This window comes from Hemicordylus capensis, chromosome 10 (assembly GCF_027244095.1).
Source record: "Hemicordylus capensis ecotype Gifberg chromosome 10, rHemCap1.1.pri, whole genome shotgun sequence".
Taxonomy (NCBI): Eukaryota; Metazoa; Chordata; class Lepidosauria; order Squamata; family Cordylidae; genus Hemicordylus; species Hemicordylus capensis.
Genome location: NC_069666.1, coordinates 7,350,280 through 7,362,870, shown reverse-complemented (window position 1 = coordinate 7,362,870; position 12,591 = coordinate 7,350,280). Strand labels below are relative to the sequence as shown.

The following is a 12,591-nucleotide window of genomic DNA, read 5'->3' as shown; positions in this document are numbered from 1 at the left end:
TCCAGGGCTTTGATAATCAAACTCAAAAATGCCCTCCCAAGAATATGTTTGTCTCCTCCCCAAAGGGAAACCGGAGGAGATGAGTGCTGTATTGGGGACCCAGCACAGCACTTTTTAGGGAGGAGACAGAGATGAGAAGCCCTTCTGTTCAAGAGACATACAAGGTGTGTACAGTGCATACACATAGAGGCCTCTATACATGCACTCACAGTTATTCACACATTGTTTTCAGTGCACAGTAAGTGGTACACATCCTAGCTGTATCCTACAACTGATGAGGCCTGTAGCCTTTTTCACTTTTAAAATGTACACATGTACAGTCATTCACACAAACGTATGTACGAGTGTACAGACATCTATACTCACATACAGTGTAATGTCTGAATCGGATGCAATTGTCACGCCACAGTACGGGAATATCTATTTGGTAAAGTTTCCCAAGCTCTTCCTCATGGACCACTGCCTACCTGTTGCCAGTGTGGAAAGAAGTCAAGCTGCCACCGGGCAACAGACATGGAATTAAATGGCAACAAATCAAAAGTTAATGATTCTCAAATCAAATTTAGATTTTTGTTTTCAATTAATGGATCTTCACATTTAATTTAACAGCTCGGGGCAGGTTGACAATTGGATTGGAGCTCTGCTACCATCAAATAGTTTGCGTTCGTTAGTTCATTAAGCAGCAAAATACTCAAAACAAATTGAAGTCAAACTTTATTAAAAGTCACGCCAGGGTTTCAATAACAAACAGCTCGCCCTGTGCGATGTGCACCAAGCCATCACATTAAAATGAATATTGGATACTGTGTGCTCAGATTCTAGAATAGTGCATTCACTGCTATATTCTGCACACATTTAAGGGGAAGGGGAAAGCAGGAATTGGTGCAGAGTTCCAAAGTGGGGGAATCAGATTCAAATCACATTTGTTTGTGAACAAACATGCTGGATTGTCTAATGGGCTAGGATTATACTTGTATATTCCCAAGAGCTTTGATCAGGTTACATACAGTAATATATTCTTTCCTGACCCCTGCAGGTGACAACCTGAATTGCAGCTTGGAGCCCCTGAAGGTGTGTCCACCGCTCCATCAATGAATGTGCCGTGCTTAAAGGCAGTGACTGTTAATGCAAGACGTTAATACATCAGGAGCCGTTTATCCTGGCAAGCCCGGAGATGGGCCTTGCCGCCTTCAAGTTTCTGTACTTTCGCACAAAGCGGTCCGTTGCTCAGAACCGAAGGGAACATAACCAGGACAAGGTTGGCATCACTGCTAAGAAAGGTGATGTCTTTTATCTTTCTCCCTTTTCAGAGATGTGCCGCCTGTTCATCGCTCTCTGTACAATGGGGTGAGGTTGCTAGGCAACAGTTGTAGTGGTCCGACAGCGGGCAGCCGCTTAACTGCTTCGTGACAATAGGGACAATGAAGATAAGCGGCGGCCAATAGGCAGCAAAGCAACTTGACTGGGGTTTCTCCCCTTCTGTTGCCTCCAGTTGGGGGAGACTGTTCTGAAGTGTTCGGAATTTAATGGCAGCTCCTTATTAGCATAGAGCAATGCTCATGGAATTGGTGCTGTGTATGGTGCATGGCCTTTTCCGGGTCTCCTTAAGATCGATGGATCTCATGATTCAGCCCTCTGCAAGAGGGTGGCTGGCCTACCTGGCTTCTCCAAGAGAGGGCTGAGAGAGATTGCTGCCTGCAACCTTGGAGAAGCTGCTGCCAGTCTGGGGAGACAATACTGAGCTAGATAGACCAAGGGTCTCCCTTGGAAACAAGGTGGGAGGAAAAGCTGGAGAGGGATGTGCAAACAGGTCCGGCACCCTTATCCCACCCAGCTGGGACTCAGCAAACGTTCAAGCTCCCCTCCTCCAACACTCTCTCTGAAGATGGAGGCTCCATTTAGCCATCAGAGGGGTGTGAACAAAACCGGTTTGCCCGGTTTGGTTCAAGTCCAAACCAGACTCAAACCGAACCGGGCATGTTCGGTTATGTGCCCCTGAACATCCCACCCCAGCTCAAATTCAAGCCGGTTCGGGGTTTTTAAAGTTTAATTTTTAAAAAGCTTGCCACCAGCGGCCTCGGGGGTTGCTGCCTCAGCTCTGTGTGTGTGGGGTGGGGGGTCCTTCACCGGCTTCCCCCCAGTCTTCCAAGGGCCATTTTGGGGCCATTCCAGCTCTCTTCCTGGTGCCAGCAGTCATTTTGGAGGTTGCCGCACTTGGGCCCTGGCCATTTGCATGGCCTGGGTCATGACCTCCAGGATGGCCGCCATCACCAGAGAAAGGGCGGGAATGGCCTAAAAGTGGCAAAAATGGCCCTTGGAAGACGGGTGGGAGGCTGGCGGCTGGAAGGGGAAATGGTATAGCCCTCCCCCAGACAAAGCAGCACCCCACAAGGCCGCCAGACCTGGCAGTGAGTGTTTTAAAAATTTTATTATGTATAGTTAGGTGTAGCTATAGATATAGATATAAACTTTAGAATCGCCTAACCAGCCCTGAGCTGGCCTGGTGGGGTTCGGCTCAAGGTCAAGCCGAGCCGGACCGATTTAATGGTGAACTGGCTCAGCCATGAGCTGGTTTGCACATCTCTAATAATAGCTGTTAGCTTCTGATAAGCACTGTCCTCCTCCTCCTGTTGGGTAAGACAGCTGGTCTTGCGGTAACAAACATGAACTCTCCCCTTTGCTAAGCAGAGTAAACCTTGGTCTTCATTTGGATGGGAGACTCCCTGTGAGCAGTGTTCCCTCTAACAGGGATTCCCAGATGATATTGACTGCAGCTCCTAGAATCCCCAGCTGCAATGGTTTTTGCTTGGGGATTATGGGAGTTGTAGTCAACAACCTCTGGGAATCCCTCTTAGAGGGAACACTGCATGGGAGCATTGTAAGATATCCCATTAGGGGATGGAGCAGAGCTCAGTGGTAGAGCATCTAAATGCTTGCAAGCTGAAGGTCCCAGGTTCGTCCGCTGGCTGCATCTCTGGAGAGCTGCTGCCAGTCTGTGTAGACCAGGCCTGCTCAACTTAGGCCCCCCAGCTGATTTTGGACTACAACTCCCATAAGCTCCAGCCACAGGGGCCAATAGCCAGGGATTATGGGAGTTGTAGGCCAACATCTGCAGGAGGGCCGAAGCTGAGCAGGCCTGGTGTAGACAATACTGAGCTAGATGGACCAATGGTCTGACTCAGTAGAGGGCAGCTTCCTATATACCAAGGACTGTCCTTGCAACACATAACCCCATCCATTAGAGGAGGAGAGTTGGTCTTGTGGTAGCAGGCATGACATTTCCCCTTTGCTAAGCAGGGTCTGCCCTGGTTTACATTTGAATGGGAGACTACATGTGTGAGCCCTGTAAGATATCCCCCTTAGGGGATGGGGCCACTCTGAGAAGAGCACCTGCATGCTTGCATGCAGAAAGTTCCAAGTTCCCTCCCTGGCATCGCTGACAGGGCTGAGAGAGACTCCTGCCTGCAATCTTAGAGAAGCCGCTGCCAGTCTGTGTAGACAATCGTGAGCTAGATGAACCAATGGTCTGACTCAGTAGAAGGCAGCTTCCTATGATACAATCAGCGGGGTCTGAAGCAGGACTTCTGCCAGCAGACGGATCCAACAACAGAACCTGAATAAGCAGGGCCATTATGCCTCTGTGATGACTCAATGAGCTTTAGAAATGAGGCACCTCTCTCCTTTCTCCTGTTGCGCTGAGAGGCTTAGTGCTTACATTTGCCTTTTAATTCAGCCCTTTGGTTCCGGCTTGCTGCGTGTGCCACTGCCCCTGTGCCTGCCAGGTCAGAAGACTCTGAGAGTTCAAAATGTTCTCTTCACATCAGTGAGTCTAGAAAGGGCACAGTGGCTCTCACCATCAAGGCTGCCAACTGGCCCCAAGGACATCGGTTCACTCCTCTCTCCGGAAGACCTTTGTGGCGGGAGCTGGCCCCAGCCAGGCTGTGCCACCTCTTTGCGTAAAACGAGGGGCGAGATCCTTGAAAAGGACATCCAACTGCCCAGATTTGCCTAAACGGAACGATGCACAGACAGGGCTGGGTGTATGTTGTAATTCTGCGAGAGTTTGGGGGAAATCTGCATATCTTTGAAAAGCAGCCAGAACGTTTAGCTGGTCCAAAATGTGATAGCCGGACTGCTAGGGTTGCCAGCTCTGACGGAAGTGATTCCTTAATAATAATAATACTTTCCCTCCATTTTTTTTCACAATACCAAGCCATGAAAATCTCATGGGAATATAGGAAGCTGCCATATACTGAGTCAGACCATTGGTCCATCAAGCTCAGTATTGTCTACACAGACTGGCAGCGGCTTCTCCAGACTGGTTAGCTGGGCAAAAAGGCGCTTTTAAAACATGGTGATTCTGTTTATTTAGCAGGGGGAGAGTAACTGGCCCTCTCCATCCCCAGCACAGCATCCCTCCAGTGACGGTTGCTGGTGTCTATCTTATGTTTCTTTTTATACTGTGAGCCCTTTGGGGACAAGGATATCTGGATATCTATCTATCTATCTATCTATCTATCTATCTATCTATCTATCTATCTATCTATCTATCTATCTTTCACTGTATTTTGATACTGTAGCTGTGCATTTTTAAATACATTTTATGCTTCAAGCATTATTTGGAAGGGGGGGATATGAATATCATTGATAAGTAAACTGCTGTTTTGGATTTGTGATGAAAACAGAAATTTAGTGCACCACTCACAAGAGTCCCTCTGCTGAAACATTTTGGGGGTAGAAAAGGAATTCAAATAGACCACCTACTGGATTTCTCATCCTCTGCTACCATATTTCTATGTTCTCTCACAGAGGTGTAGCTATAAATGAGTGGATGGGTTCAAAGAACCCGAACCCCCACAGCTCCTGAGGGGCCCCCAGCTCCACCCTTCCCTTTTTCTTCATTGTCTCTCTCACTACGAGGGGGCGCCAGGGGAGGGGTGAACACGGGCCCTCTCTCTCCTAGCCACGCCCCTGTTTCAACAGCTATTTGTGCATAAGGATGCGTTTGCAAGAGCTGAGCTGCTGGATTAAAACAGAGCACTTTGCAAGAGCTGAGCTGCTGGATTAAAACAGAGCACCTTGCAAGAACAGCTTGCCTCAGTAGCAGAGCATATGTAATGCTCAATGCTGGGCACTCACAATATTTAAAAAAGTGATTTCAGGCAGTAGGACTAAGTGTGGGGAGCCCCGGCCAAGAGAACTTAGAAAGCTGCTGCCAGTCAGAGATGCCAGGATGGGACAAGGAACACCAGAGTTCTGATCCAGGAAAATGAAGCTTCATATGTCCATGTAGCAGAAGTATGATCTCATTGCAAACTTCAAAAAACGAACAGCATAGCAATGGAGAAAAGCTCTTTTGCTTTAGGGACATAAGAACGGCCCTGTAAGATCAGGCTCAAGGACTATCTAGTCCAGCATCCTGTTTCCCACAGTGGCCCACCAGATTTCCTCTCTCCTGCTGTCACTCCCTTGCAACAAGTATTCAGAGGTGTCCTGCCCCAGAGCCTGGATGTGGCCTATAGCCATCAAGACTAGTAGCCACTGATAGACCTGTCCTCCATGACTTTGTCCAAGCCCCTTTTAAAGCCATCCCAGCTGGTGGCCATCACCACATCAGGTGGCAGAGAATTCCATGGTTAATTATGTGCTGTGTGAAAAAAGTACTTCTTGTTGTCTGTCCTAAATTCCCTGGCCTTCCGTTTCATGGGATGACCCGTAGTTCTAGTATTGTGAGAGAGGGAGAAAAGTTTCTCTCTGTCCACTTTCTCCATTCCATGCATAATTTTACAGATCTCGACCATGTTTCCCCCTAGAGGTTCGTGATTTGTGTCCTGGGCTAGAAGGTGGCCATATCTCCCACCACAACAAAAGCAACCAACCCCAGACTTCCGAGACCATGCGTGAAGGGCAGTGATCTGATGGTTAATGCCACGTTCCTTCTCATAACTTCCTTGCCTGCCAACGCTACGACCGTTCCCATTTTTTAAAACTTGAGGTTGATAAGAGACTGGCATCGAAAGACTGACTTTTAAAAAATTATACTTCGCTATTAAGCCGAAGCACAAAACCATCTCACGGACAGTTAACATAGTCAATATACACCGTTAAATTGACGAGCGACCTATATATATTTAAATGGAACCGCTCGGCACGGCAGCTGTCTCGCGGCAGAGCGATTTACCCCTTCTGCTGCACCTTTCATCTGAAATGCTGGAAGTGTCAATTTGCACCCGTGAAATGAGGAATATCCCTGGATTGCCAGGTGGGGGAAACCAAATGGCCGAGAAAAAAGAGGAGTCTGGCTTGGAGACACGAAGAGTACGGGACAGCTCTGTGTCTGCAGTTTTTTTGGCAGCCAGGTGGTGGAAAGAGGTGAGGGCAGCAGTTCTTTCTTTGTCATTTCTAATTAATCTACTGCTGCTGGAACAGATTCTCTCTCTCATTCTCTCATGCACACACACACGCCCGTCTATCCATAGGCATGTTAATTCAGGAATATGTTCCACTGGAATTAATAGAACATGAACCCAAGCAAAAAGCAGCAACCAGATTAAGTTACGCACCGGAACTACTCAGGAGTTACTCTAGAGGACTACTTAATGTCAATCGGACTATTGATTGATTGATTTTGTTCCATTTCTATACCACTTTTCATTAAAGTAATCCCAAAGTGGTTAGGAACATAGGAAGCTGCCTTCTACTGAGTCAGACCCTTGGTCCATCTAGCTCAGGATTGTCTACACAGACTGGCAGCAGCTTCTCTCAGGGTTGCAGGCAGGAGTCTCTCGCAGCCCTATCTTGGAGGTGCTAAAGAGGGAACCTGGTACTTTCTGCATCCAAAACTGATGGTCTTCCCAAAGCGGCCCCATTCCCTAAGGGGAATGCCTTGCACTGCTCACACATGTAGTCTCCCATTCAAATGCAAACCAGATTGGACCCTGCTTAGCAAAATGGACCATTCATGTGCACTACCGCAAGACCAGCTGCTTACACAAGAAGTCTCCCATTTAATCAAATGTGAGCATTTATCCCCCGCCCTGCCCCCCATGGTACCAACCATCCTCCCAAATTGTATTGTACCCCCCCAGATGGTACCAACCGTCCCAGCTGATTCAAGTACTCTTTTGGAAATGGGAGGAAACTGAATTCAGTGGCTTTCCAGTCTGACCCTCTCAGTTCTTCCCATATTCTGATTATTCTTTGGGTTGAGCTCATTATCAGAGTATCTCCTGGACTTAGGTGAAGCCGACTGCTTCCCTCCTCAGGCCCCGAAAGGGCCAGCTTGCTCCTTCTGACCTCTCTGGATGTCTCTCTGCTCCCCCCAGGGAAGACACAGGAGCACAGTCCTGTATGGAGTGTGGCAACCCTGGGGGGGGGGGGGAGTTCCCATTCCACAGGAAAATGCCCAAGCAGAGTTACAAATGCACAGGGATAAACAAGCCTGGAGTTAATCTCAAATTGTTTTACACTCTGTTGTATTAAAGTCAATGCATTTCCGTTCCTCTGTGCAGAGCCTAGTTCTGCTTAATTACCATGACTCAGGGAGAATGCTAATTGCAGGAGGACTCTGGCAGGAAAGCCAACCGAGGCTCTTTCCTGACCTCTAGAGGCCAGATGGGTGAAGGGGATACTGTCTGTCTTCATTCAACCCAAAGGTTGGGGCTGTACCCAAGAGAGAGGGAGACTGGCTTTGGGGGCTCTTCCTGGGTGCCATTTTTTTTGGGGGGGGTGATTCCTCATGTGTAGGATGCTCCTATAGTTGTATATAAGTGACACATTTGACAAGTGTCATTTATTTATTTATTTATTTATTTATCTGTCTGTCTGTTTCTCAGATTTGTAGGTAAGGTAAAGTTGTGCTGTCGAGTCAGTGGGTTGAGCCCTGTGGTTTTCTTTGGTAGAATACAGGAGGGGTTGACCATTGCCTCCTCCCGCGCAGTAGGAGATTTTACGCCTTTCAGCACCTTCCTATCTCGCTGCTGCCCGATATCGGTGTTTCCCATAGTCTGGGAAACATTCCAGCGGGGATTTGAACCAGCAACCTCTTGCTCCCTAGGCAAGTGACTTCCCCATTGTGCCATTAGGTGGCTCACATTAGTTTACTTTCTAGACTGGTGTTGAACTGGTACATGCATGCCTCATGTATTTTCAGGGAACTACACGTGTGCAATTCTGGAAATCCCCATGACTCCACAGACTTCTTGCACCCACACAGTTCTGTCCATTGCACAGATCACCGCCGGTGCTTCATTCATCTGGATGCTTCTCCATATTCCATTCAACAATACAGCCCCTGCTTTGGACACACGGTCTTATTAAGCGCTATCCCTTCTCTCCAATGATTTTGCAGTGCCTGAGCATAAATGTGACCAGGCTTGGGGAAAGCACTGCATAGTAATGAATAGTCCTTAGTCCTCTGCGCTGCTTAGCATCTGTCCCGTCTCCCGGCTGCTCGCGGAAGCTGTCTGACAGTAAAGATTATATAATAAATGACATTTTTACATCCGTACTCTGTACCGTGCAGGGCTCAGAGCGCTGCCTTTGACCCAGGAAACATTAGCGAGGCCATGAACAGCATTGCCGTTGCCTGTGGTACTGTTGTACTGTCACCAATTTTGCTCATCTTTTTATTATTATTTTATTACATTTTAAACATTTTCCTGACACGGAGGGGGGAAAAGTCAATCCCATTTACTACTAACCCCGGGGGAGGGAAGAGTCCTCTTCAGTGAATTCTAATGCACCACAGCAAGGACCGGCCGAGAAGCACAGAACGGCTGATGGGTTTTGGCCAGGACTTTCATCAGCATCTCCCGAAGGAAGTGCCTCTGAAATGCTGCAAGTTCAAGAGCGTGGAGGGATATTCGTAGATAATATCCCGGGCTTGAATAGGGCAGTAAAGGAAGCCCAAGGAATGTCATGTGTTATAGTAAATGAGCCAGCTGATCAGTACCATCTGCGGGACACATGCTCAATGTGATGTTTGACAAGTTCTACACCCCTAGAGATGTAAATCAAGATTAGATTTGCAATCCTTTCTGCTTTCAGTGTGTTATCTTGCTTTTATTATCCCGACCATCCATCCTGCAGCAGCCAAATTTGCACTGGTATTTTCAAAGCTTTTAAGAGCTTTAAAAACACAAGGAGGTCATTCACACAGTCCAAAATGGTGTTCTACCCAGGCTTGGGAGCTGTGTGTGCTCCCGATTTTCAGTTGTGTGGAAGCAACGTTAGAGGAAAATCTGGGTAGACATGATTGGGTGGAAGCAAGGGAGGAGGATAACCTGGGTAGCTTTTCCGCCTACCTTGCTTCCACACAATCACTTCTGCCCACATTTTCCTCTTACCTTGCTTCCACACAACAAAAAATTGGGAGGACACACAGCTCCCAAACCCGGGAAGAACACATTTTTTGATTGTGTGAATGACCTCAAAAACTACTATACAGTTTGATCAATTTTGTTATAGGAACAGGCATGAAAATGGGTAGGAATATCCTCCAAAGATGACTCCCTGGTGAGAGCACAATGACTTGTCCGTTGTTACCTAGCCCTTAGTCTAACCCTAACCCTTTCCTCTGTGCAAAAACGACTGCAATTTTACTCCCTTTGTTTGGGACTAGGGATGAAGAAGGAGTGATAACATCGAGAAAGCTGTAAGTGCAACAACACTATCAGCTCTTTTCCCTCTCTAGGGGGGCAGATGTTGCAAAAAATCATTATGAGCCGGGGTACCTACAACCCCTCTGGCTCATGGACTATTAGCAGCAGATCACATAAGAGACCTCTACCAAACCGTATTCTACAGCAGCGCTCGGAATTCACCTTGACTTTCATTTTCTAGCAGCGGCAGCTTTATATACATGAAGGCCCCCTGACAAATGTCACTGATTTTACAACTGTGTTACCCTCCAGATTTGCCTCAGGCAGAATCAGATGCTTAGCAACTCTATTTCCATGACTTTAATATGATTAAGCATTGGATTTCAAGAAGGCAAGAAGATGTAAACATGACCCAAAATGCAACATGTCTGCATTTGTCAGACGGCACCTCCAACGAGAGTTGGATTGCAATGAAGAAGTGCACTGTGAACTGTGCAAACAGGCTACCTTTTAAAAGTGGTGATTCTCTTTGTTGAGCAGGGGGAGAGCAACTGGCCCTGTCCATCCCCAGCACAGGATCCCTCCAGTGGCTGTTGCTGATGTCTATCTTATATTTCTTTTTTAGATCGTGAGGCCCTTTGGGGACAGGGAGCCATTTATTTATTTATTTATTTATTTGGGAACTTTTGTTGAAAAGCAGTATATAAATATTTGTCATCACCGTTTAAGCAGGCAACTTTGTTTCTCAGTCAGCTCAGTCACATGCTTTTCGTAGAAGGCCCCGGGTTCAATCCCTGCCATCACCAGGTAGGGCTGGGACAGACCTACTGAAAACCCAGAGTGCTGCCAGCCAGTGAGAGCTAGATGGACCAGTGCTCTGACTCAGCAGAAGGGGTTAGGGTTAGGGCCCGAGCCCAGTGGAAGAGCATCTGCTACATGCAGAAGGTCCCAGGTTCACCCCCTGGCAGCATCTCCAGGTAGGCCCGGGAAAGACTCCTGCCTGAAACCTTGGAGAGCTGCTGCCAGTCAGTGTAGTCAATACTGAACTAGATGGACCAAGGGTCTGACTCAGTAGAAGACAGCTTCCTATGTTCCTAAGAGGGAATAATAATACTTACTGGTTGACATCCCGCCTAAATTACTCCTCAGTATTTGAGATATTGAACTATTGAAATAAAGTAGTCCTTTAGTATACTGGTCTCTGTGGTCGTAATAAAGAAATTGGATTGAAGTAGTCCTTAGGAGTAACTCCTGAGAAGTGCTATTGAGTAACTTAGTCTGGATGTCTGCCAGCATTTCTCTAGTGCCTTTGAGTTTACAGAGCACTTCATATTAATTACCTTGAGTTAACCCTGAAAACCACCAGTTAAGGGAAGTATTCTTAATACCATAGAGGGTGGCTTTCCTAAGGCTGCCTAGTGAGTGATGGCATGGCAGTGTTCGAACCAAGGGAGTTCTGATTCACAGCTCAGTCTCTTCGCAACCATGCTGCACAACAAGATAGGGTTGCCATGTCCCCCAGAATTTAGGGTATCCCCCAGATTTTGTCTCCACCCAGCTGCTAAATTCCACCCTGATTTACACAGATTTCACATGTGCTGCCTCGATTGCCCGGATTTTATTCTGGATCCAATCACATGGGAGAGCAGAGAAGGGGAGGAAAGTATACAGATCTGTCAAATAAATAAATAAATAAAATGCAAATTAGTGTCAGCATAATTTGCATAATATGCAAAATAGGTCACCTAGATTTGGGAAGCTCGGATATGGCAACCCTACAACAAGAAAGAAACCGCAAGAGGCCCGACTAGGTCAGGTGATACTCCCTGATCCCTATGAAAGGCTTCCCATTCACTGGTATGAGCAACTGACTTCTGCTGTTAGGCTCCAGACTTCCTGGGTTCTGTGACCTTTCACCTCTGTCACACAGGGATGGGGCAATAGATGAGGGGCAGAGCATCAGATGTGCATGCAGAAGGTCTCAGGTTCAATCCCTGGCAGCATCTCCAGGTAGGGCTGGGAGAGACTCAGCCTTGGAAACCTTGGAGATGCCACTGCCAGTCAGTGTAGGCAATACTGAGCAAGATGGACCAATGCTCGGACTTGCTGTAGGGCAGCTTCTTGGGTTTTGAGGGCTGAGAGCTGGCAGGATATCACTTTCCTCCCTTCGGATAAGAAAAAGAAGGGCATGGTCCATCCTTGTCCATAAAAAGAGATACTTCACAAACAGTGTTCCCTCTAACGGATTCCCAGATGTTGTGGACTACAACTCCCAGAATCCCCAGCTGCAATGGCTTTTGCTTGGGGATTCTGGGAGTTGTGGTCCACAACATCTGGGATTCCCTGTTAGAGGGAACACCGTTCACAAACCAACCGCATGACCATCAACAAAACCAAGGGTGGGTGGGGGGTGAGAGACAGGCAGGGAATCCACTGAACAACTGATAACTGCAGAAGAATATCCTTTCTCCATCGGTGTCCAATTTTGGCACATGGATGTTTGCACCTCCCCATTTAGTGAGATTTCCCCACTGCGAGGACTGTCTTTCGTTCCCTTTAGAAGTTAGCATAAACACAAGCCAAGAGTTCTGTTTCTAAGCACATCTGGGAGTGGAGCTGTCACCATCCAAGAAGCAAACGCAAGCAGTGACCCGTTGGCTTCTTGCTGGGGAATTCAGCGCTCAGGATGGCTCTCCGTTCCACTCATCGCCCCCAGCAGTGCTAACAGTGGCAGGAGGGCGTCTCTACTGGCTGCTGGCTGGCTGGTGGTGGGGGGGTCCTCCGAGAGGTGAGGGGCCACACAGCTGCCCTGGGCCAGCCTCTGCCTCTTCCTCCTCACCCTCCGTGTGGGAGGGATGCTCTTGGATGTCTTTGCCCAGCTCAGAGAAGTCTCCTTCCTGGTCGGAGCAACTGTCAGTGTTATAATCCACTTCATCCCCACAGGGAAGTTCGTCGTCTGTCTCCAGACCGCTGTTGCTGCTACTCCTGC

At 47.8% G+C, this 12,591-nt stretch overlaps 1 protein-coding gene across 8 annotated transcripts in view; it reads right to left on the bottom strand.

Annotated features, from left to right (window-relative positions):
- The window catches only part of AGBL1 (AGBL carboxypeptidase 1), a 371,201-nt gene that overhangs the window by 20,663 nt on the left and 337,947 nt on the right, over positions 1-12,591 (bottom strand). For 6 of the 8 annotated variants that reach the window (XM_053272296.1, XM_053272298.1, XM_053272302.1 and 3 more), the window contains one exon: positions 11,960-12,590. The exons of 1 other annotated variant lie outside the window; for it this stretch is intronic. In XM_053272296.1, the coding sequence (XP_053128271.1) occupies positions 12,347-12,590 (244 nt within the window). In that variant the 3' untranslated portion in view covers positions 11,960-12,346. Of the gene's footprint in view, positions 1-11,959; position 12,591 lie in introns of those variants that run through there. One more of the 8 variants, XM_053272297.1, reaches the window with a different exon arrangement.